Source organism: Perca flavescens, chromosome 4 (genome assembly GCF_004354835.1).
Source record: "Perca flavescens isolate YP-PL-M2 chromosome 4, PFLA_1.0, whole genome shotgun sequence".
In the NCBI taxonomy this organism is placed as follows: Eukaryota; Metazoa; Chordata; class Actinopteri; order Perciformes; family Percidae; genus Perca; species Perca flavescens.
This window is the reverse complement of record NC_041334.1, coordinates 8699437-8724712: the sequence shown is the minus strand read 5'-3', so window position 1 is coordinate 8724712 and position 25276 is coordinate 8699437. Positions and strand designations below refer to the sequence as shown.

At 40.5% G+C, this 25276-nt stretch overlaps 1 protein-coding gene across 3 annotated transcripts; it reads right to left on the bottom strand.

Moving 5' to 3' along the window:
- Window positions 1–717: 717 nt before the first annotated feature.
- cstf1 (cleavage stimulation factor, 3' pre-RNA, subunit 1) lies at window positions 718–24364 on the bottom strand. 3 transcript variants are annotated; one of them, XM_028576922.1, is made up of 6 exons: window positions 24273–24364; window positions 18257–18446; window positions 17889–18166; window positions 17611–17808; window positions 17006–17396; window positions 718–1433 (listed from the first exon to the last, which is right to left on the bottom strand). In XM_028576922.1, the coding sequence occupies exons 2-6, from the start codon at window positions 18432–18434 to the stop codon at window positions 1174–1176; spliced, it is 1305 nt and encodes a 434-aa protein (XP_028432723.1). In that variant the 5' UTR covers window positions 18435–18446; window positions 24273–24364; the 3' UTR covers window positions 718–1173. The 3 variants fall into 3 exon arrangements, with proteins under 3 accessions (XP_028432723.1, XP_028432721.1, XP_028432722.1); XM_028576920.1 differs by lacking the exon at window positions 24273–24364 and adding an exon at window positions 18759–18970; XM_028576921.1 differs by lacking the exon at window positions 24273–24364 and adding an exon at window positions 18643–18744.
- Window positions 24365–25276: the final 912 nt, after the last annotated feature.

Here is a 25276-nt window from a genome sequence, read left to right as displayed (position 1 = left end):
CTCTGTTGTACACGCTGGGCGGAGTATCTCAGCTCCATGTCACTGACAGAGCTGCTTTCCTGCAACGCAATTGGCCAGAGAGACTCCCCCCTTCTCTGCATCTGCCCCACCCCACCAGTTTCGGGCCACTCCATGCCCCCACCCTTCCCCATCTATCTAATAAAGCAGAAGTACATCACTTGTCATTAGTTTACTTTTCCTACTAACTAAGGGAATTTTTTTCATCTTTTTAGTATGGTTCCTCTTTTCTTCTAAGTCTGAAACATTCCTCGACATGTGTGACAGATTTATTAAGTTTGTAGAAGTTCTTGTGGCTTTACTCGTTATTGTCTGGACAACACAGACAGCAGCGTCAGAGAGCTGGGTTGGGGGGGTTGGGGAATGCAGAGTGATGGGGCAGGGCGACCTTAACAGTCTGTGGGGTGCAGGCTGGACTCGAGAAGGAAATTTTTTTAAGATTAAAATGTAAGATATTTTTCTTAACAGAAAAGTAATCCAACATTACAAGTTCAGACTTCATTCACTTCTATGTTTCTAGGCTTATAAACAAAGCCAGACTGAAACAAATAGCACAATAACTAAGTGTGTGTGTGTGTGTGTGTGTGTGTGTGACTGCAGGTTGTTCACTTTTTGCAGCAACAACTGTGTTCTTAAAATATCTACAGGATATTACCATAGCTGTGGTTATGACTTCTGAAGGGACTTTTCACCGCCAAATTCACAGAAGAAGCTTGTTCCTTTTAATTGTTTAATAAAAACCTGAATTACAACAAAAGGACATAGACAAAATATAAAAGTGAAAAAGACAATTGTCAATAATGACACTGAACTGAGAAATTTGAGATGTGAGAAGGGTTGAAGTTTCCAAACAGTGAAAGGATTTTTAAAAAGGTCAGACTTTCAATTCAATTAAGACAAAGGTTTAGTGTGTTGTTATCAAGAAGAGAAGGCATCTAGAGAAATACGGCTTTACTCTTTAGATGGTGCAATGACAACTCCTTCTTTTCTTACTTTCTTCAAGGTACTGTCCACACAAGTTCCACTGAAGTTCTAATAAAATAAAAATGAAGATAAGCAATGAGTTCACTGCGGTCATGGAGACCGCAGAGTCCAGCATGCTGTGCAAGCTTCTCGGAGAGGAGGCTGTGTGGAAGCGTGGAGGCTGGGTGCGTCTCAGTCTGTGGTGGTACGGCGGTACCAGAAGCGGGCCCTGAAGTCGTCGCTGCAGGTCATGAAGCCGGGATTGGTGGGCGAGTGGACGATGCAGCGCACAATGTTGTTGTGTCCCAGAGACAGCAGGTTCTTCCTCTCGGCCGTGCGCGAGTCCCAGCAGCACAGGCTGATGGTGCGCTCATCTGGCAGCAGCACATAGTCCTCGGTGTGGTTGAACACACCCTGTGTCCGATGCATCTGACGGCCACTCAGCCCCGCGCCTAAAAACACACCAGACACGGTTTAAATCCCATTGCAATCTACGATTACCCATCACTTTTATTATCATTTTTTAATGATAAGACATATTTAAAAAGTGTTTAATGGTTATTGTGGGCCGACTGAGTGAACTGGTTATAGTGGGACAGAGAGACTGAGTGGGCTGGTTATAGTGGGACAGAGAGACTGAGTGGGCTGGTTATAGTGGGACAGAGAGACTGAGTGGGCTAGTTATAGTGGGACAGAGAGACTGAGTGGGCTGGTTATAGTGAGACAGAGAGACTGAGTGGGCTGGTTATAAGGAGACAGAGACCTCTGGCAGCAAGTTTCCCTTTTGCGCGGAAGAGGTGTGAACAAGTTACCAACAAAATGTACAGCGAAAGACCGTGCAAAACATTTCAGGCCGTCCTGCCAACCTGTGTACATTTTAACATCAATGTACTGTAACGTGTTTTCACTCTAAAGTCACTGAAGCAGCTGCAGTTGAGATCCTGTCGAGTCTCTGCAGCGGGCGGGGCTGCTCTCAGTTCACACACACACACACACACACACACACACACACACACACACACACACACACACACACACACACACACACACACACACACACACACACACACACACACACACACACACACACACACACACACACACACACACACACACAAAAAAAAAAAAACAGAGATGAGATGTATACAGGAGGGCCTGACAGCTACGCTCGTTATTGTAAGTGCAATGATAAGTTAAAGTCCAATAAGTACTTTATCAAACGGTATGACTGTGTGTCCCAACCCAGGCCAGGATAGGAAATGAACTAACAATGTAAACTGTTTTTATGTTTAACGTATTCTGACTAATTCAAAAGACTGAGCTTTACGAGTTCCTCTTTTTCTTTTAAAGGATACATTTTTGTAAGAGCTACACTGAAGTTGGCAGTTTGATAAATGCAAGTTATTTCAATTGATATTCTGTAAGATTTCCATCTTCATGTGCTAAAAAGGCACATAAGTTCCTGTAGATGGCAATACACATTCTCCCTTTTTTTGCCAAATAAATGAAAAGCACGTTGAAATCATCAATGTCTTCCCTCTTGGGTTGACATTAAGCAATATCTTTTATGTAGAAATCCTAAATAGAGTCAGTGTTATGGCCTATAGACAGGCAATTAAATTAAGACATACAAGAGAGAAACAACATACTGTAATGTTTTAATATATGCATTTATGTCTTAATTTGTACATAATATATATAAGTTATTTATAAGACAACACTCATTTCCATTAACCCAGCCACTTCCTGTCAACTGGCATGGGCTTTGTTTTGATGATCAGAGGAGAGGTTGAAGAGCCTTCCAACTGCAACTGAGGACTTGTTCTTGTTGATAAAGCAAATGCTAATCTTCTTAGCAGGGACTCCTGATGGACGTGTCACACGATAAAGTTATGGAGATTAAATTTACGACAATAATGTGGAGAAATCGCAGGAATCTTAACCTGAACTACTGAAGTACAAAGTGGATTACTTTACCTGCTCAAGACATGCATTCTTTTCATTTGCTTTAGTGAAAGGGTTAGAGCCGAGTAGAGTCAACAACAAGTGATGTTAATAAATGATGGCTAATTGCCAAATTCAAGACATGTGGTCCACATTATGTTCAGTGCGACCACTTGGCTGATTGTGTGGTCGGCTAACGTTCCGCGTTGCTGTCATGTGGTTAACGTTACTGTTAGGTTGATTTGCCTGGGCGTTAGGGCTGAACGATTTTTGAAAATAATCTAATCGCGATTTTCCCCCCCCAAATATTGCGATAATTTTTTAAGCTCTTTGTCTTCTGTATTATTCAACAAAGAAACAATAAATCATTGTATAGTATGAACAACACAGGATTAGATAATTAAACAAAATGTTCTTTCCTGGAGGCCAGGCCTGTATGTGATAATGAAATGAGGTGATGCATGAATTTATATGAATGACATTTTTTATTTAACTACTTCAAATCATAGTAGTAAATTGAACACTGACCAAGCCTCGTGTAAACATTCATATGAAAGTCAGAAACAAATCACACAAACTAAAGTGCAGATTGCAGAAATATAAAAACAAATATGTGGCTTTACCACAAACACTGTCTTTGAACTTTACTATACAGTTAAATAAGTAAAATATACACACACACACACACACACACACACACACACACACACACACACACACACACACACACACACACACACACACACACACACACACACACACACACACACACACACACACACACACACACACACACACACACACACACACACACAGGTGTATTTTTTTTTACAGTGCACACAGAGGAGCTGTCTCCAGCCCCTCCCCCTCATGAAGTTGCGTGCCGTGTGCATGACAGTGTCAACTTGTACTTGCTCAGAGAGGCTATCGTTACGTTAGCTAGTTGCTGGTGTTCTTACCGTCGGATTAACTGTACTAATAAAACCATTCAAACACTGCGGCCACGCTGCTGTGGAAGCTTCCCGAACATCATTTATCAGAGTCTGTTTGTTACCCCTCTCAGTGTCAGCTCCTCCACTCCATATCTTTATAACGGACCTAACCGCTAACCGGAGCTAACCGCTAATCGGAGCTAACCGTTGCCAACCGAGTAGGGTTGTCAAAATTGCTCAAAAATGACGTTCGAATATTCCCTCTATAAAAAAAAAAAAAAAAAAAAAAAAACAACACATATTACTTGTATAGGTAGTCTATTTAAGTTTAAACATATTTGACAACGTATTACCTACACAAAAACTCGAGCACTTTCTCTCTCTCGCCCTCACGCTCTCTGCGCAATGTGCGGCTGTGCGCATAACGGTTTAAAATTAACAATAAACACATTTTGAGTGCTGATCAAGAGTTTTGTGCAAGCAATTTAAGGTCGCGACTGTTGTCCCAAATATAGCAGGCTTCATCCAGTGATTGAAACTAATATTATTAACATTAATTGAAGTTTCACAGTAGCCTATATAGAACTGACATTGAACGCTCCGAGCGAGCTGTGCTGTGGTAAACAAGGAGCTTTTCCTTGACATGAAACGGTAAATAATCAAACCAGTGGAAGCAGTGCATTTAACCTTTATTCATGCATATCTATTCAGTCGTAGCATACACTTTAGTAATGTTTCTGTTTAACATTAAATAAAATGAGGCACACAATTCCAAGAAATGTGACAAAGAACTTTTACCCTGAGGTTCATAAAAAATAAAGTGCTTTTAAAAAACGAAAAAGGCTACTTACATTATTGGCGCTTGTATTGAAGAAAAAAAAAAAAAAAAAAAAAACTGACTGCAATTTATTCCATTGTCTTTTTAGTGCACTGTCGCAGTCGGGTCTTAGGCCTGAAGGCCTACAGGTTATTTGCCAAAAACACAAGATGGTCCACATTTGAAGGGGCCAGTGCTGATCTTTTTATTTACTATATTCCCGGCAGAGGAAAAGACGCGTTCAGAGCGCACACGCAGGATCCGGGGATGAAAAGATATTTCTTTGCCATCTGGGCAACGTGAGGGTATCTCCCAGAGCCCAAAGTTTTCCACCACATGAGAGGATTTTGTTGAGCAGGTATTGGAGACTCTTGTTCATACATCAACATCGCTTTTTGAAGCAGCAGACTGATGTCCTGGTCTGGGCTGTCCATGCAATACGTGTCTCCAAAGAGACACCCCATAGCAGATAACGCAGTTTTCTCAGTGGGTTGCCGATGATCACGGGGTTGTCCGGCAGCGGCCTCACTGCCTGTGCCTCCTGCCACATTCACTTGTTTCATCTCCTCCAGTATAGCCACCTGCAGTCTCTGCTCCTTTCAAATGAACGAGGCGATGAAAGCGTGCCTCCAGGTAACTCGCTTTGTTAAGCAGCGTAAATGCGCCCTTTTCCTCACTATAACGCTTCTCCAGATCTGGGATGGTCTTTGTCTTCATCTCTGACAACGCGGGTGGTTCTGGTTCGTCTGGCGTTCGCTTGTTCAGTTGAGCGAGCAGAACATGTATTAAAGGCAGTACAGCCGATGCTTTTGGATATTTGTCAGTTGAAAGTGCTTCTGTTGCCACTTTTAAAGGGTTTAAGGACCTCTTGCACCTGCAATAAATAAGTAAATATAATGCGTTGATATTAGGACAGTTTTGCATTTGTCCAGCCTATTACGGTCAGTTGTGGAATATAACAATGCCAATTTTCAGTGCTACTGCCAATAAAGCACTTAAAATCTAAAAAAAACTAATGATTATGAATATGAAAAATATAGCAAGGAGACATGTTAGTGTTTTTCTATGTCAGTGGCTGCAAAGATGAAGTTGGCTACGCTGACTCGCAATCATCATTTTGAATTGCTTCTGTTTAAAAGTAGACATTCGATATAGATATATTTACAGAAACAAATTAACTATGATAACTAATGATAACTTCAAATAGGGGGTGTGTCGCGATTTCAGTTTCATATTGTTACAGCCCTAATTATTAGAATATAGACATTAAGATAATAAATTGTAATGCAAGTACTTTTAATTTTAATACTTAAAGTAGCCTACATTTAAAACTGGGTACTTTTTACTTAAGTAGGGTTTTCATTGTGGTACTTCTTTTAGGCTACTATAAATATGTCTGGTTATTTGTACTTTTACTTAAGTAGGCTACTGAGATTCAGTACTTCCTCCACCACTGATTGATTACGGTACATATTTCATACACTATGCTCACCTTTTCCATTAGGGACCATTCGCTTGTGGTCAGCTCCATTCTTGACAGTTTTTTCTCAAAGATGACAGCAGACAGAGCTGCTTGCTGCTCCGATGCACGGCAGATCATTTCATATGTGCTGTTCCATCGCATCGGACAGTTGTTAATCAGCTTCTCAGTTTTCAATCCCAAAAGTTGTTGTTTCTGCTGAAGGAGGTAGCTGTCAGCGGAAGATTTGCTGAAATGTGAGGCCGCCACTTTCAGCCTACTAATGGGGATTTCAATGGCTCTGACCCCGAGCCCTTTACGCACAGCCAAGTTTATTGTGTGCGCCACACATGGTATATTTATCGTTTGAAGAGGTCTCTCCACTGCATTGACGTAATTGGTGGCATTGTCCGTTGTGATGGCAATCACAGATCCCCTTTCTATGCCAAAAACGTCCAAGATCTCTTGAATGTATTTGCCTACATTCTCTGCAGTGTGGCTTACCTTAAGCTCTTTTGTTTTTAGCACATTGTTAAGCATTTCCCAGTCATTAATCCAATGGGCCGTTGCTGTAACATAGGATGCTGTCGCTAGGGATGTCCACCCGTCCGTGGTAAGAGCCACATCTTTGTCTTGGATTGATTCCTTTATTTTGTCTGAGGTGCTGTTATACACTTCTATGATTCTATTGGTGACTGTTCCACAGCTAGGGATATAGTACCTCTGTTCCATTGACAGAACTTCCTGAAGCCTGCCCCATTCACGACACTGATTGGTCTCATGTCCTTACAAATGAACAAAATTAATTTCTCCGTTATGGCCTCTTGTCGTGTTGCAGACAAAGAGCTTGTGGCAGGCGGTGCAAAATACGTGTCAAAACGTGACTCGAGATTTGACCTCATGTTGCTAGTGGTCGAAATGGTATGCTAACTGTATTTTACATAGCTTGCATACAACTTTCTCGCGGCTCAACTATTTTACCTCCTACCGATCAAAATCCAAAGTATTTCCAGACATGGCTTTTTAGATTTTGGGGGGTTAAAATTGCTTTCTCTGATGCGGTCAAGTTGGGCTCTGCACTTTCTGCCATCTTCCATGCAAGACAAGTCAACTTTCAGCAGTGACGCTGTGCCAGACAGTGTGACTCCAGTGACCTATCCCTGAACCCTCAGGCGCGCTAGCGCGCCCACTCGCAAAGCAGACAGCCAGACAGCCTCTGCTACCGCAAGTGTTTTTTTCCACATTTTTGTTTTTAGTTTGAATATTAATTTTCACCTTCGAAATTCGTTTTTTTTAAAACTATTCGAATATATATTGAAATTTAGAATATTCTTCGACAGCCCTACAACCGAGCCTTCAGTTCTGCGCACCTGTATCCATTAACTGCATGTATGAAGGAGTTCTTTAGACATGAGAATAAGCCATTCCCTGCTGCCCTGAGTGATGGTGGGAAGCTCCACAGTGGACAGAAATCTCAGCTGGCTGCCATCCTCGAGTCGCTTGTCACTTGTCAAAACCCCCGACACTGAACCAGAAGCAGAAACCATCATTATTGATGGCTCAGCACTGGTGAACAGTTTGCCACCACGGAGCTCAAAAACATTTGACCACTACGCTACATTTGAGGTTCTCCCCAAAATAGAGGCATACTCCGTGAAATACAAAAGAACAGAAATAGTCTTCGACATCTACCAACAATCTAGTTTGAAGGCAGAAGCTAGGTCAAAGAGAGGACATGGAGCCAGACGCAAAGTTAACAGCAATGGCAAAATACCCACAAACTAGCGGAAATCTTTGTCCACGCTAAACATGCAGCCAAAAATGGCAGCAAAAACCTCATGGTAAAAGCCAGCGACACAGACGTTCTTGTTATAGCAGTCAGTGTTCTGCCAGTTCTTCAGGACATTGGTCTGCAACAATTGTGGCTCGCTTTTGGCCAAGGAATGAACCTAAGATGGATCGCTGTACATGACCTCGATCAATGTATTGGAAGGGAGAAGAGCAGCGGTATTCTCTTCTTTCATGCATTCACTGGCTTAGATGTTGTTTCAGCCTTCCGTGGCAAAGGGAAGAAGACTGCTTGGCAAACATGGAATATATTGGACAAAGCTTCTGAAATCTTCAGCCAGCTTAGCCACTACCCTACAAGAATGGATGATGGCGACCTGGAGATTTTAGAGAAGTTTGTAGTCATGATGTACGACAGATCCAGCGAAGCAGGAGGAGTAGATGAAGCCAGGTTGGACTTGTTTGCCAGAAAGCAAAAGCTATATGAAGCATCAGGAGTCAAGCAACTGTATGCCAGCCAGAAATAAAGAGTCCTTCTGAGTGGGGATGGACCAAGACAGGTGATCTATGGCAGATCTTCTGGACAGAGCTATCACCAATTGTAGAGAGGTGTCAGCAACTGACCAAATGTGGATGCAAAGCAGAATGCCGCGGAAGATGTAAATGCTATCACTTTGGTCTTACCTGAACAGCACTGTGCAGCAAATGCCAGGACTAGCAATGTTGGCCTTAATGAACATAAATATAACCACCCACACAAATACAAAGAACATAAATACAACAATTGTATGCGTCTCCTAAAAAGAAAATAACATAAAACCTCCTATTACTTTGGCATACTTCATAATAATTTTTTTCTTGGAATTATGTCAAGTTTCATGCTTGTTTTTTCAAATTATTTACTCTAAATACCACAAAAAGACTCTCAAAACACAAAATAGATATGTATGGGACATCCTCATACTCAAAAACATAGGATTCAAAAAGGTTAAAACCTTGAAATATGTCCCATGAGTAAAATTATGTGGCAAGATACGTGTTTTCCAATGCCAGAAATGGTAGCCATCTTGGAAAATGGCAGCCATCTTGGAAAATGGTGGCCATTTTCAAATAAATCTGGTGGCTAACATTATTTTTCAAATTATTGGCCCCAGAGGGACAATTGTCCCCCTTATCTGCCCCACTAATCACTCTGTGTAGATTGAAACGCAGCTCGCTGGATTTCGTCATAAGATATTGTGAAATCAAGTTAATTCAGCAAGACTTCTATGCTTCCCATTTCTTTCTCATAACGTAATCAGCTGCATTGTCGTCAGCTGAATATGGGCTTTTACTCTTCCAGTTAAACCAACCAAATTTTGCCAATCTCTGAGCAGTCACGTTGTTGCATTCCAACTTTAAAATCGGTTAATCTGTTAAATCTACTCTTTGCTGCTGTCAGTTGTCATATCAGGCCAAATCATTGCAACCCTCCTTCAACCCATTCACCTCCAGTTATCATCAATCCCAGCACCCAGGGTTCCTCTATCAGAAGCCTCGCTTCACATCACATCCATCCAGATCTTAAGGCTTCCTTTATCCCTTCAGCACCTCCTCCAGTGTCTAGACTCCATCGGGGGGGGGATATTCCTATAAATCCACAGCCTCTATATCCCTTATATTTTAACATTGCGATGGAGTACAATCGCTAAAGACTCTAACATATCAACCTATTATGCACTATGTTCATTAAACTTGTTTCACTGTTATTTCACTTAAATGAAGTCTCTCCTGATTGAAATCGGATTTAGGGGTGACACTTGAATGGAATGGAATTTGTTTCAACGTTAACGTTACTAAATCTTTGAGCTACATTAGCGTAGCTAACAAAACGTGAAATGTTTGCTGGTCATAAAGGATCTGTTTAGATAACAGATCAATGCAATAACTGACTTAGAAGTCAGCTGGTCCGTTGGTAGCCAATGGTAGAGTTACGTAGTTCACTGACCTTTCTGTAGTTTTAGTTGAGCTATATGTAAAAGAAGAGTCTCATCTACTGTATACTGACGTGTGGAGAGTGATGCCAGCCTCCCTGGCCTCTTTGGTAAAGCAATTAGATGCACAGCTGACAATATAGTCAACAGTATAGGTAGCGATTGTAAACAGTGCCCAGGCACGATGGAGGACGGTTATCCCATTGGTTATGACGTCATGTGGCATCTATTGTTTTATATCTATGCGGACATTAGGGCTGTTGGAATGAATTCCGGAAGTCGAACATAATTCAAATAGTAAAATAAAATCAATACTAATTGAATGTTGAAATTACTGTGTGTATTTTTTTATACATTTGTTGGCCAACATGTTGGCTCTTCTCGCCTTGGCCTACCCACAAAATGCTTTTGTTATGGTCACGTTTGATGAACAATAAAGTTAGCGGGAGTGAGCAACACAAGGTATTTTAAGATCTTAGGGCACAGAGGGAGCTACGGTACAGACCGGATGTCCGTCACCTTCCCCTTCTTTGTGTTGGCGTTCTAAACTCCGGTAGATTTCTGAGGACTATGGTTAACTGCTCCTCAGATCTCTGCAGGGTAAATCCAGACAGCTAGCTAGACTATCTGTCCAATCTGAGTTTTCTGTTGCACGACTAAAACTACTTTTGAACGTACACATGTTCCACCAACACAAGTTCCTTCCCGAGGCTATTGGTGACTTGTAATAGGGAGAATGGCGCCTCTGTCATTCCCACTCTGCGCCACGGACTCCTGTTGTCCCACTATGTAACTTTGGTGATAAGCGGGTAAGATCTCCCGGGAGAAGTGCGTAGTGGGTTTCATCACCACCACGGATCATATTTGTTTTTTTTGTTTTCCCTGTGATGTATTCCGGCTGCTCTGCTAATTACAGAGTTTCCTGATGGACAGATAGCTTTACTTGCTGCTGAAGTAATGTGAACCACTAACTGTTGCTGACATCAGCCATGTATATATACACATGTGCCAGCTAACAGTAGCTCAGTTAGAGCACCAGGGGTGTGTTGACGATTACACCGCTAGCACAGGAGCTTTGGACCGCTGAGAGGGAGGAGGTTTTCAGGCTCCGGGGTGGGGGAAATACTGGCAGGGAGTGGGGCGAGCAGGCAACAGAACCGGTTTCTCTACAAACATCATGGCAGAGGAAGCTAAGAAGAGAAAAGGAAAGCGTAAATCCCAGACTGGCTTTTAGTGGTTGCCAAATAATTTGTAAAAGGCTGCAGGCTGACGGCGAGCTGGCCATGTTGCCGTTGGACTTGTCTTGTGTTGTTGCACCTGCTTGATGTTTGGCTGTGTGTGCAAAGTTGTCATCTCGCTAGTTTTTCCATTATAAGTCATGTAATCATAACAAATGCACGTGTACAGCTGTCTATAACCCTACAACAGCGGAGCAGAAGTGAATTGCATTCTGAAACTGTAGGGCGCCAAGTCAAAACAATACCAATGTTACACAATGTTGCTGTCATGCAATTTCTTTTGTAGACTAAAGACGTGTGCCTGTCCAAATCATGTCCAATCAAGTAAATTGACCACAGGTGGACTCCAATCGAGGTGTAGAAAGAAACTCTCAAAGATGATCAAGGGAAATGTGAGGCAGCTGAACTACATTTCAAGAGTTATAGTACAGTACAGATGATGAAGGGCTCACAGAGAAACAAGATGCCATGGCTGTTGTATGGCTTCAGTGAAAACAACACAGAACAAAATGACACTAAAAGTTAATTCAGTCAGAAAATAGATGGCCTCCGTGGAAAACATGAGCATTTTGTTCCATCCCCTGAAACAGGAGGACATGGAGGGCCAATAACAAAGTACCGGTGGAAAAGTGAACCTACACACCACTTGACCAGAGCCCCTTTCAGATGCAGCAGCCTATAACACAAACTTAGAATTGGATGAATAGTGTAGGATCACATCCATTTTGAACATAAACCCCAATTAAAAGTACAATACAACAACCATCCCAAATGGACTCCGTAATAGGGTTGCACGATATTGACAAAATGGGATACTGCTATATTGATTATGAATATTGCGATAGATATTAATTTAGATATTTTTAAACATATGTCGAATTACAAAAGTTACGAGAAAACGCATCAAAATAGATTAAAATCAAATCAAACAAGTTCTTTTTACAACGCAAGGTTTATTTCAACTGACTGTCATATTGGACTGGTACAACATAAATAAATAAATAAATAAATAAATAAATAAATAAATAAATAAATAAATAAGGACCATGTCTACAGAACAAGACATGTTTTACTGGTTGTACACTAGAAAATATATAAAGACAACTTTTCTTTCGCTTCTCCGATTTGTTCCGTTTTGTTGTTTCTATCAATTTTTTCACTTCAGCGGTCACTCTGTCGAAATATGCCCACACGTGGTACGCTACATAGGGTTTGTCACCTAGTGGACACGTGCAAGTAACTGGCTAATGACACATGATCATAATAGCATTTCAAGCGGGCTCTAAATCGAACACAACTAAGCCACACAGCGGGACACAGCGCTCCACAAAATGCTGCACACTTATTGCGACACTTTAGATATATTGCGATAACGATATATCTCACACCACTAGATACAATATTGCGCAACGTGATATTGCAATAATGACATTGAGTTGATATATCTTGCACCCCTACTCCGTAAGGGTATCTCCTGTTAATCGTCCAGTCGTGATTACTAGAGATCGCCAAAAGGAGATCTGATGGCCAGTCTGACAGGCTGCTTCATTGAACAACAAAATTGGACATAACGTTATGCACAAGCGGAGCGGCTCCCACTTTAAATCAACAAAACTGGCTCCACCGGCATGGCTGCCCTGCCTCCTGCTTGGCTGACGTGAAGCGGTAAGCGTATTGCTCGTATATCTTGCTTTGGAAGCTCAACCCAGTTACTGTTAGCTGTACCAAGCTTTAGGGATTTCTTTCCATTTGTGCTGAAAAAGATGTAAAGCTTTGGGGCTTCAAACACAGCAAACACAGTGACATCTGGTGGCTTGCAAAATGTATAGCAGCTCTTCAAGACTGGCAGAAGCACAAACACCTCTGATTTGAATAGTTTTAGTCTCACACGTGCAATACGAGTTCAACAGGCTGGTGTAGAAAATCTGCAATACTTTTGATCAGAAGTGCTGCATTAACCCTTGTGTTGTCTTGTTTTCTAAAATGTTTGACTTTTGGGTGTTTTATAAAAATAAAATTAGCATTTGAAAAAAAAACGAACATTGACATACCATTCTGTCATTATGATTTCCTTTAATAGGAGTCTAAATAATTCATAATTTCTGCTTTTTAACTCAAGTTTGACTATGAATTCCAGAGATGAGTGTAAAACTGGTAATAAGTTGGTGTTAGTGGTGTTTATACATGGTAGTGAAAAGAAGCGTCAAACGTCAAAAAAAGACGAAAGACAAAACCTTAATGTACCTTATGAGTGTAGTTTAGGCTCAGTGTGATTTTTATGTAACATTTCATATGAATCACAATGTGCAGTAAATTAAATTTAAATTTTATTTCCTTTTTACATGGTATCCGGTGGAAATATACTTATGTCTTTAGTGTAAATTGCCATATTTCTAAGTTATTCATTTAGCATATTAAGATAGTTTAGCAGCAAAACATTGAAAACAGACTTAATGTTTGTTTTTTTTTTTTTTTTTTTTTTAAAAACAGTCACACTAAATGAAGCGATTTCCAAACTGATTGCACACAATTTTATGACTGAGGATGCACTTGTCATAGCTACTTTAAGTTAGCAGTTAGCAAGGTCTTCTCTCTCCTCATCTGTTGATCAGCGTGTCAAATTTCTAGTCATTCTTCTGTCTCCTTTGTAATAACTGTAGTTTATTTGCCGTGTTGGAGGCGACTCTGCCCCAGGGAAACTCAAAAAGGTACTGGGTCAAAAACATCCTGATATTTGATTTTCTCCATATGGCCCAGCTCTAGCAACAGTTACATCAGAGAGGTGTGACGAGACACACAGCTCACGAGACGTACATGAGATTGGGTTCATGAGAACGAGACAAGACTTAAACCCTATTTTAAGGAAAACTTCAATGACTTTTATTCAACTGAAAGTCACAATTTGCCACAAACTCAAATGACTGGCTTCTCTCCTGTATGTGTCTCTTCACTCAGAGAACCAAGGTTACAACTAGGGGTGCCACGATTCTCCAAATCCTCGATTTGATTACATTTTCGTTTCTAAGTTCGGTTGGATTCTCGATTTTTACATTTATTTGTTTTAAAGCACAGGTTGCTATGCCATTTTTGGACTAGACTTTTATACAATATAATATCTAACCTTTGTTCGCAATGTACCACACTACATTGTCAAATTTAAAACATTTATTAACAACACAATGTAACAATTTATATCTAGTTTCTCTTTTGGAACTGCAGTCTTCTTCACAGAAGGACGACATTCAAGTTTACAACAAAACAAACAAAAAAACAGCCATGTCCATAGTCTTCTCTGAACAATTAAGTGTCTTAACAAACTATTTCCTAACAGTTGAACATATACCACACAGATTAACTGCCATGTTAGTCGTGCTACCAGTGGAAGAATATGGTACACTTGCAAACTGTGGCTTTGGAAATCCACTGGAAATCCAAAATACTTCCACACCGGCGACTTCAGTGAAAGAGTTCAGAGAGGGTTTTGGTCGATTTAAAATCAAAATTGTGACACCCTTAGTTACAACGTAACCTAGCGTTTTCTGACAGTAGTTGAGACCAGTTGTTTTGTACTTGAAGTGACTATATGTAACTTTTTAATGTTTCTGAAGCTCATTTTTCATACAAAGATTTTAAATGACCTGTAACAGCAAATGAGACTTACAGTGAAAAGAACGCCATTTTGATAAAGTTTTTAGTAAGGCCTCTGCCCGTGTCCGACTTTTCCCGTGCAGTCACAGAATGATTTGCGTCAGGTAGACTGTGCTACAGGAACACATTCTGACGGGTCACAGATTTCTTTGTAACACCAGAAAGCCAGTGTTATTGTATTCAGCCAGGTAAAAGGTAGCAGGAGATTTCTTTATATAGGCCTAATCGTATTTCAATGTTATTTTAGAAGTTATCTGCTGTAGTTATGGCTGATACTGGGGCAGGACCATCACAGGAAAGAAGGAAATTAAACTAAAAGCTAAAAGGGTAAGTAAAAGACAACGCTCGGTCAGGCTTTCAACAGATGGAGACAATTACGGGATTGTAAATGATCAAAAAACTTCCCGAATTGGCTCTCAGGTATGTAATAAGTCTATTTCATTCATAAAATAACTTTAGATTGCGTGATGTGGTTGTACGTCAGTATTAAACATTAAATTACGTCCGCCTTCCATTTAGTGAGGATGTTTTATTCCTTTCAGTCCGTGTTTGTATTGGTTTACTATTTTCTTTTCCCTTGTCCCCCTGTAGTTGTGTAAAGCGTCCTTGGGTTTCATGAAAAACGCTATATTAATCTAAGTTATTAAGACATTGGTTGCTACAACAATGTCTTAATGCTTTGGCTTGTGACACAGTAACAGAGATACCTGGTTTAGCTCACGAGACATCCAAAGCAGGCTAAGTTACCGTATGCGACACCTGAAATGCAACGATGCATCTGTAACTTATTCTTATTGTAAATTAATGATTTTCATTTTGCATCATGTGGATGCGCCGACAGTGTTGTTGTTGTCGTCATTACTTAGAATTCCTCATGGGGGCAACAGAAATGATGCACTATAGTTTTAACTACAATGATGAAATTATTGATTTTGGCAAAACTAGATTACCTGAAACATAATAATATAATGATTTGGGTATAGTGCTGTGTGTAGGCAAGAATCTGGCGATACGATACGTGTCACGATACATGGGTCACAATTCAATATATTTCGATACTGTGCGTAAGGCAATTATAAAAAAGTATAATTTTAGAAAAACTAATATTTAAAAAAAAAAGACATGATGTTCATAAAAGTCAAAGAAGATTACTTTAGGTAAACAATTCAGTACACAGAACTGCAAGTTTGGGATTGTGGTTCACAGGTTCTTAGTGAGCAAATGTTTAAGTTTATATGCTAAAGTAGGCCAAAGTTCAGTCATAGCTACATTGTTAGCTTCTAGCAAAAAGTCAGGCACTGTTAGGCACCGTTAGGCAAGGACACTAGTGGTGTGTCTCAGCATAGGCATCTAGAAGTAGGGGGTTTAAACAACATAAACGTGAACTACTGCCTTACATGAAAATTTAACGTTAAAAAAAAAAAATCCCAGAAGAAAAAGAAATCAATATTGACTTTTTGAAAATCAATACAGTATTGCAAAATAAAATATCGTGATATTCAAGTGTACTGATTTTTTCTTACACCCCTATTTGGGTACAGTTAGAAAAAATGTTTTATGATAATAAAGAGGAGTGGTTTACTTCATAGACTGTATTTGTGTTATTATATTAGCTGGGTCACATTGATATGCAACTAAAGATGTATCCTGGGATTGATTCAAAAAAAGTAACAACTATTTTATAATTGGACTGAAAGAGACTATTGTTAATCGCAATTATTTCTGAGACAATTAATTGTACAACAAGCAACATTTGGAATTGTTACAGCTCCAATCAATGTTGAAAACATTTCATTTATTAAGATGAATGAAACTGATTGTGGAACTGAGGGATCATTTGTAGTCATTGGGACTGCCCAGAAAGTGACCTCACGTATTTGCCTGTTTATTGTTTTTGGTGTGACAGTGCACTTAAGTACTTGGAAAAAAAATGAGGCAATATAAAATGTGTACTTAGCTACTTTCAGTCAAAACACTTTTTTTTTTTTTTTTTTTTTTTAAATGCATGTGTGAACTGAATTGCAGTTGGATGGAACATGAACAAAGCCAAATTAAATCCTATCAAACCAGCTCTGAATCACAGAGTTTAAGATCACGTACTAACATACTTATTGAATTAGATGAAAGTCACAAAAAAACACAGGGTCAACTTCTACAAATTGCCCTTGCATGTTAAATATAAAGCATGACAGTCCTCCCTGTATGAATCAACTCATGGTCCTTACCTGTGTACTTGACCAGTGTCCGACCGGTAGAGATCTCCCACAGTTTGACCACGGAGTCTTTGCCACTGGACAGGATGTACTTGGAGTTCTTGGAGAAGATGGCGGAGCAGACCTCGGCTCCGTCGTGGGCCTTTTCGAAGGTGGACACGCAGCGGTTGGAGACGCCATCCCAAAGCTTGATGCTGCCGTCCTTGCTGCAGGTGACGTAGCTGTTGGCGGTGGGGTTGTAGCTGACCCCGCTGATGGTGTCTGTGTGCTGGTCCAGCGGGTTGCAGGACACAAAGCACTGAAAGGTGTTGGCGTCGTAGAGGCGGACGGTGGGGTGCTGCGTTCCCACCAGCAGAAAGTCCCCCGATGGATGGAAGGAGATTGAACGCAGCATCTCTGCTTCCTGTTGGGAAATAGATGGAGAGAGAGTTGGATTACAACAGAATAACAGTAGTCAGCATAGTTTAACAAAATTCAAATGTTCAAATTTCCCAGCCCTGTAACGTATGTAACCTGGCCTATCCAACTTCAACAAAACAATTATTGTTTTCCAAATCTATGGCAAATGTTAAATGGTGTGGGAAGACCAAAGAGAACTTCTGTGTACAAAATCTGACCTGTATATATTTAAATGCTCTTTTTGCAGAGGGCTTCGAGTAGTCAAACAGTTTGAGTGTGTAATCTCTGGAGCCAGAAGCTAGAATCTGTTCAGTCGGGTGGAAGGCGAGGCAGGTGACTTCGTCCACGTGGTCATACAGTGTTCGGATCACAGGGTGATTCTCCATGTTTTGCTGCGCTGTCTCATTCATCATCACCTATAAAAGACACACACATAAAGCAGTAAACATAAAGCTGCTGGATTAAAAATGTGACTTCACTCTGATCTCAACCTCACCTCAATAGGCATAGCACTCTTGGCCAGCATGCGTTCAGTATCCAGGATCTTGATGGAAGCGTCGGCAGAGCCAGTGGCAATCAGCTGGCCATCCCGACTGTATGAAGCGACGCGGCACGGACCCTTATGGGATGTTACGTAGCAGGTCTCATACTCTGACGCCTCTGGAGACATGGTCTGGACATCGGCATCAAATTCCATATCAATACCAACACCAGGTGCCACTGTATCTGAACGCCCAATGGCATACTGAACTGCACTGTCATCATTCTCCATCCCTGAAAAAGGTTGTATATTTCTCAATTAGGGCCTGTTGGCCCATCACACACATAGCTCAAACTAACGGACACGGAGGAAACAAGTGGTACCTGTTTTTGCCAGCTGCATCAGCTGCTCAGAGGGCGACACTACATTCTGTGGTTTGACCTCGTTGATGAGGCTGTTGGCGATGCTGGTGTATCCGTCATAGAGCAGCTGGCTGATGATCAGCTTGTACAGGTGCTGTCGGTCTTTCAAAGTTGGTTTGGGACGAAACATGGTGTGCATCAACTTAGCTGGCTGAAACAAAAGACAATGTCGCCACATGTTGAGTTATCGCTGCTTCACAAGATGTTAACTGCAGTTTACAACACACTCCGTTAGCTGGGGCTAACGTTATAACGAATGGATGGGGCTTGTGCTCAGGCTTAGCAGTGCTGCTAATCATGTTAGCTTTATTGCTACAATCTAGACAGAGCATAGGCAACAGCAGTACCGTTATATTTAGCTAAAAACGAGCTGGCCGGACGTCGTTAATGTGCAACAACAGCATCACGGGCCGTTTTAGGACACGAGCTAGAGTAAGATATTTAAAACATTAAAATAGCTTACCCTCTTCAAACCATAGATAGACTAGCTATATGCTTCAGCTTCAAACTCAATGGCGCTCCTGGACCCAAACGTGCCTTACGCTGTACGTATTTGCGTCCAACGTCACAGCACTGGTGCTTTCATCTTCTTCTTCCTTGAGCTTTATTGGCGGTTGGCAAACAACGATTTGGTGCATTATCGCCACCAACTGGTATGAGTATGGATCAGACTATCTCATATGTAAAAAAAAAAAAATAAGATAACATTATAATGATAAATAGAAATAATAAATAACTAAACGTATATCTTTTTGGACATATTCATTTGTTTAAGATACTGAAATAAGTACTCAATAACACTCATATCTTGAGCTCTTTTGTCGAATAACTATTAGATCACACTGCACTTTTATTAGGTTGTGAATCAAATGCCTTCTTAACTTCCCCATATTGTTGACAATATGATATAATATGCTCTATTGTTTCTTCTTGTAAACACATACATATATATTCACACTGTACTTCGGCACTACAACAACATGTGTACAATCACTTGTTTTAGCAACACAATCTTTTTAACCTATAATCTTACTTTTAACCTAACCTCACGTTACTTTTTTTAATTTTTTTCATTTCTGGCACTGTAGCTATGTTATGTCATGTTACTTTATACACTTATTGACTCGCTCTTTTCTTACTCTTACTTTTACCTTGAATCTGACTGTGAGCAACTGCAACTGAACAATTTCCCTGAGGGGATCAATAAGTATTCTAAATCTGATTGATTCTGACATCTATAGAATATTTACCTATTTTAACTCTGTAAAACCATCGTTCTTTCCTCTCTTCCTCCAATTTAAATTTTTTTCTGTTTAAAAATGCTCTGAACTTCTTTATACTGAGACTAACTGCAAAATTAATGTAATTATTAGCTAGTGTTGTTTTCATGGTTACATTATGAAAATGTATACTGAGGTAATAAATCAAGAGAGAAGTAGGCTCATTTTCTCATAGACTTCTATAGAAACAGACTTATTTTTGGAGCCAGTGGAGTCGCCCCCTGCTGGAAGTTACAGAGAATGCAGCTTTAAGGAGCTTTCAGCTTTGGCTTTACATTCCAGGCCAGAAGCTTCTTCCATTATTTTTTACAGTCTGTTTGTCACCTTATCTGTCATTTAATTTCCTTTGATACCAATATAGTTTGTGTATGTTTTGATAGTTTGTTCTTTTAAACCAGGAGTGTCAAAATCAATTTCGCTAAGGGCCACACTGGAAAAAGAGAATCACATCAAGGGCCAGACATGTATAGTTTATTGACATGCTTTTATTTAATTGAAAGAGTCAAATGTCTTTGACTCAATTATTGCATGTCTCATATAGTCACCTCACTTACAGTTTGGTCCACATAAAGCCCTGAAAAAGTGAGCAAAAAAGTTCCAAAGCCATCCTAGAATTTAGCAAATCAAGCAAAAGCAATGATTACATTTTCTAAGTAGGCTACCACACAGCTGACTCACTACAAACTCTTTCACAGCCGGAATATGCAAACTCTCTGGTTCTGTGGGAATTTCTGAGTCTCAAAGTAGGCAAATTTGCCAAATTCTGCTTTGAGTGTCACGTAATTGCAAGTTGAAAAACAGTTTCCCATATTTTTGGTTTGATGCACAACTAGGTGGGCCAAAATATATTGTGAACCTAGATTAATATGCGGGCCGGATCAGAATTTGCGAGGGGCCGGATTTGGCCTGCGGGCCTTGAGTTTGACACGTGTTTTAAACCAATGGAGAATAAACGGTAATGCCATTTCTTTTCCGTTTTAAACCAAAAACAGCAAAAGCAGTTTTTCCCTCGCCAAAATGAAGCCTAGCTTTGGAGCGTTATTTCATTATAGCTTGAAGGTGTCTCATCTCACACACCTCACCTGTACACAACTTCATCTGCTGTTTGACATGTCCTGAAAAGAGAGGACAACACAGCCTACAGTAAAGAGTCTCCATGGTAGGAGGAGGAGTTTGTGTTTGGTTATTCAGAATTTCCGAGAAACTCTATTCCAACTTGAAAATGTTAGGGTAGTATTCAACTTTCAAATCACATTAATACTTTTTGAAATATTCAACCTTCTTTGAGGCTTTTAAAAAAAACATTTTTACATTAGTGTGTTTTGGATAGAATGTACAGACTCAGAGTTGGGGATCCAACTGACTGAGTGAAGAGCAGCAGTTGCATTTTAATGCAATTTAAAACAGGACAGCTTCTGTCCTAACATTTCTTACACAACACACACCATTCTTGCACAGGATGATCAGCAAGGTGACATAATATCTGTCACAGTGTTAAACATAATTTTTTGAGTTGATTCTTAGCAAAAAAAAACTTTGTTCTTTCACAAATATGTGCTCATTCATGTGTAATAATGAGTAATAATAAGTATAGGAGATAATAGTCATTGTGCCGATTGCTGCTATTGCAGCACATCGGCACACTGAATTACCTGTTAAAATTGGCATTGATCTGTCACACTTACCACTGAATGGTATAACATTTGGATTTTATTGTATATTTTATCTGGGTGTATTAGGTGTGTTTCAGTGATGGTGATATTTAATTGCTGCCAACATCTGTCTAGCAGATCATTCCAGGGGGTGTTACATTAGGCTACAAATAAGCAGATTTCCATACTCTTAATACAACTATCTGACAATTACAAAATTCTTGTTAAAAAAGGGATGCATGGTTCCCTCTGTTTAATATAATATGAAAATGTTTTTGAGTGTTGCTCCTCAGGCAATACAAAGCAATATGGAAAAGTGACCTTCTTCATATGCTTGGAGTCTTACTGTGCTTCACTGACTGACCCCTGTGTGTATAAACCATTTTCTACCTCAGCTATGTGAGAGGTCTGACACTAATGGCTCAGCAGAGGGTGCACAAGTACAACATCTCAAAGACATTAAGAAAGAAACAGCTGGGAGCTGTTGTACCGGACAGAGCACAGCTTCGTTGCTATAATTGCAGTCTTGGCTTCGCAGTGTAAGCTTGAAAATGCCTTCTGCTGAACACAGCTGAGACTGTGTTACAGAGTCAAACAGAGACAACTATTATGGTTCCCACTTTAACACTGACAGGTACACACACTGGGTTTGGCTTGTACTAGTAGTGTTATTGGTAGTGGTGCTCAAGACAAAACTGTGGAATGAGACGGCTGTTCTTTAGTTCCATTGTATTTATAGTGTCAAATCATAACAGGGGTTATCTCAGGACACTTAAGAGATAGATTAGGTCTAGACCACACTAGACCACATGCAACTAGGACTACAGTTGAAAATTAACCGACTGGCTAAAACTGGCGCATTTACAGAAATGTTGATTAATGTGCATTGTCCTAATCAAAATAAATAAATCTTAAATTTATTTACAAAGACCCAACAATTCCTCCAAGAGCAATTGCACACAGCGGCTTTATCCACTGAAAAGACAAAAGTGAACATGTAAGCGGATATAGGCCTGCAGCAGTTCAGCACCCACCCACTCACAGTCTCTTAGTTGCCACTTCCTGCAATGAGGCTCAGCACTTCAATTGCCAGCAAAAAAAGAAACAGAAATGGATTGTACATGCATATGGATGATATGTCATTCCATGTGCAAAAATGCTAGCCTAGAAATCTAGACGCACCCTAGCGGCAGCAAATGTAATTTGCAGCCAGTGTCGTCTAGCAACTCTCCGTTGGCTTGCAAGCTGGAAAAACCAAACTCTAGTCAGGCCAATCACATTGTGTATAGAGTCGGTGGGCGGGCTTCACATAATGACGGCAGAGTTGCGATGGTTCCACGTGAATTCCCTGCTACTTGGAAACAAAGAAGATGGCTGCTGGCAAGGACGGACTGGGGCTAAAAAACAGCCCTGGACTTTGTCCCAAATAGGCCCATCATCCGGTCATTCGCCCCTAGCCGTGCCCGTTCACATAAAAGAGGCTGTGTCTGCGCACCACGACCAATCGCAAACATCTACCAGAGCCGCATGTTATATATAAGAAGAGCAAATTATAATTCTCCATAAATATGAAGAACACAGACACGGTTTTACAGGGAAAACGCAATACAGTCGCTGCTTCCTAAAACAGGAAGGAAAGCTGGCAAAAAAATAAATAAATAGCCGACGCTGTAGATTTTTAAATCACAACGCTTATTAATATCACTTCCTCATCAGTCAGGACCAAGATCTGACCATAATTACACTTGTGCTTTCCATAAACTGTCGTTGCTTTAGCCTATTATTTCAGTTCCAACCATGGCAGTGGGAAGCGATCGTTAGAGCAAATAAAACAAATAAAAACATAATTCAAACCGATGTGCGCATTGGCGACACACGGCTCAAGAAGCCGATAAGTAATTCCCTCCCATTAAAATATATAGGCTATATTTCATAAAAATATATATGTTAACGAATTAAAAAAATAAATGTAAATGTTTTAACTTTTATGAGCGCACACCTCTCCCCACCTCTCTCCCCCTCTCTCTCTCTCTGCACCGAGCTCCGCCTGATCTTCTTTAAGAATGGTGACGCCGTTATCAATCGACCTATTGATTGGTCAGTAGGCGGTGCTTTTTCACCGGTTGATCTTTGATCTCCAACTTAACCTGCTCCCGACCAGGTTAGGTGTTCAGCATGAGTTACCACGGCGATTGAACCCGATAACAACCGATCCACCTTCGTAGTACAGAAAATCCTGTGTTGAGCCTTAAGTTAGCTCGTTAACGCCAAATCCTGCTTCGTAGTACAGGCCTCAGGTCTTTCCCAGTTCCACAACAGTAAAGGCAAATATGAAAAACAAGGAAAAACTGCACTCCGATAGAAGACAGACAAAGTGCAAGCTAGGAATTTTTTGGTTAAACTTTTGGTTACATTTGGTGAATTATTTATTAATTATTATAGCAGCCTATTATAATGTGCCCTGCTCCTGGCACTCAGTACCTCTTGCTGATGTGAAATTAACTCTGCTGCCTGTCCCTTATTATGACCAGTCTATGGTAGGCCTACTCTTCTTCCTCAGTTTCTTTTACACGTAGCATAAACAGTAAGTGATGGTATTAGTGACCCCTGCTGTTGGCTGTTAATATCGCTTTATTAGACTTCATTTTCGATTTTTCCCGAACTCACAGATTGTCAGTCCGTCCCTGGCTGCTGGTGAACAGCGGTCTTTCGAATCAGCTTTGGCTGCGACTCTGGAAGACTTTGAGTTAAGCTTTTCTTTGGAAAAGAACAAAGAACAGCATTAAAGTCATTCTTAAAAAAGGAATAGGAGTTCGGAGTTTTGCCTACTGGATACGGCAAAAGTTTAATCTATCACCTAGTTCCGCTACCTTCTTCATTGCTCTTGGTTGGTTGGTTGTAGTGCTATCCTATTGCGTGTAGAGGGAATTTGAAAGACAACCGTTTATCCCAGAGCCAACATCTTGATGTGTGTCTGGCTTGTCAGGCTACACAAATGCAGCAAGTGACCCTTTCAAAATCTAATAAAGTAAGCTGGATATTTACCTTGGGTACCTCGGATCTAGGACCATGACAGGAAAGAGCCTGTCTATCGTAGTGCGCATGGGCAGGCAACTTCAGTCTTCACAATTTGTTATGGCTGTGGCTAAGACCCAGAACACGGAGTATCACACACAGACACGGAGGGAAACGTTTAGAGTGTCTTTAATGAATGTCAAACAAAAACTCAGCAGCCTGAGACAGTAAGCTGCGCTGGTGGAGGAGACAGGACTGGAGCGGCGTGGGCAGAGCGTGGCGTGTCCAAAAACAACTCTCACAGGGATCCAAACGAGGAGATGAAAAGTTTGAGGAGCGAAAAGCCGGCGGCACAGCAGTCGTAGGCACAGGTAGGGACGGCTGAAGTGAAACTGACGTTCCGAAGCTTTGTCGAGATCCCGAAGCGCAGATGTTTCGAAACACTGATTCAAAGCGTGATTCAAAACACCCATGTCACGTAACTACGGCTAAATGAAACATCAGAGTGTTTCACAAGTGTTTCAACAGGTGGCATGAATCAGCGTTTGATTGACAGGGTCGGGAACACACAATTGCACATCAGTATAAAAGTGAAGTCAACGCATCTTGACCTCGTGGGTTTTTGTGAGAGGAGTTTGATTTTGAGATAGCGGATTTTTGGTGATATAGTGACATTCATAGTGCGAGTTGTTTAGTTATATTTAGGCTTACATTTAAATTTACACATTGACTGATAGGCTAGAGACAGAGTATACATAGTGACACATTAACATATTGATAGGTAGATACATATATAGATACACAGATAGATAGAGATATATAGATATATAGATATAGATAGATAATTAGGATTGAAATATAATAAACTGTTGGGACATTCATATTTTTGAATAAAAATCTATAAAGAATTGAGACATTGTGGCTTGATTTCTTTTAATATTCTTTTGTCATGACCAAAATAACATTATGCACAGTGAGGAGCCTACAGGTTACAAGCTTCACATATTAGAAAAATATAATAATAAAAAAATGGC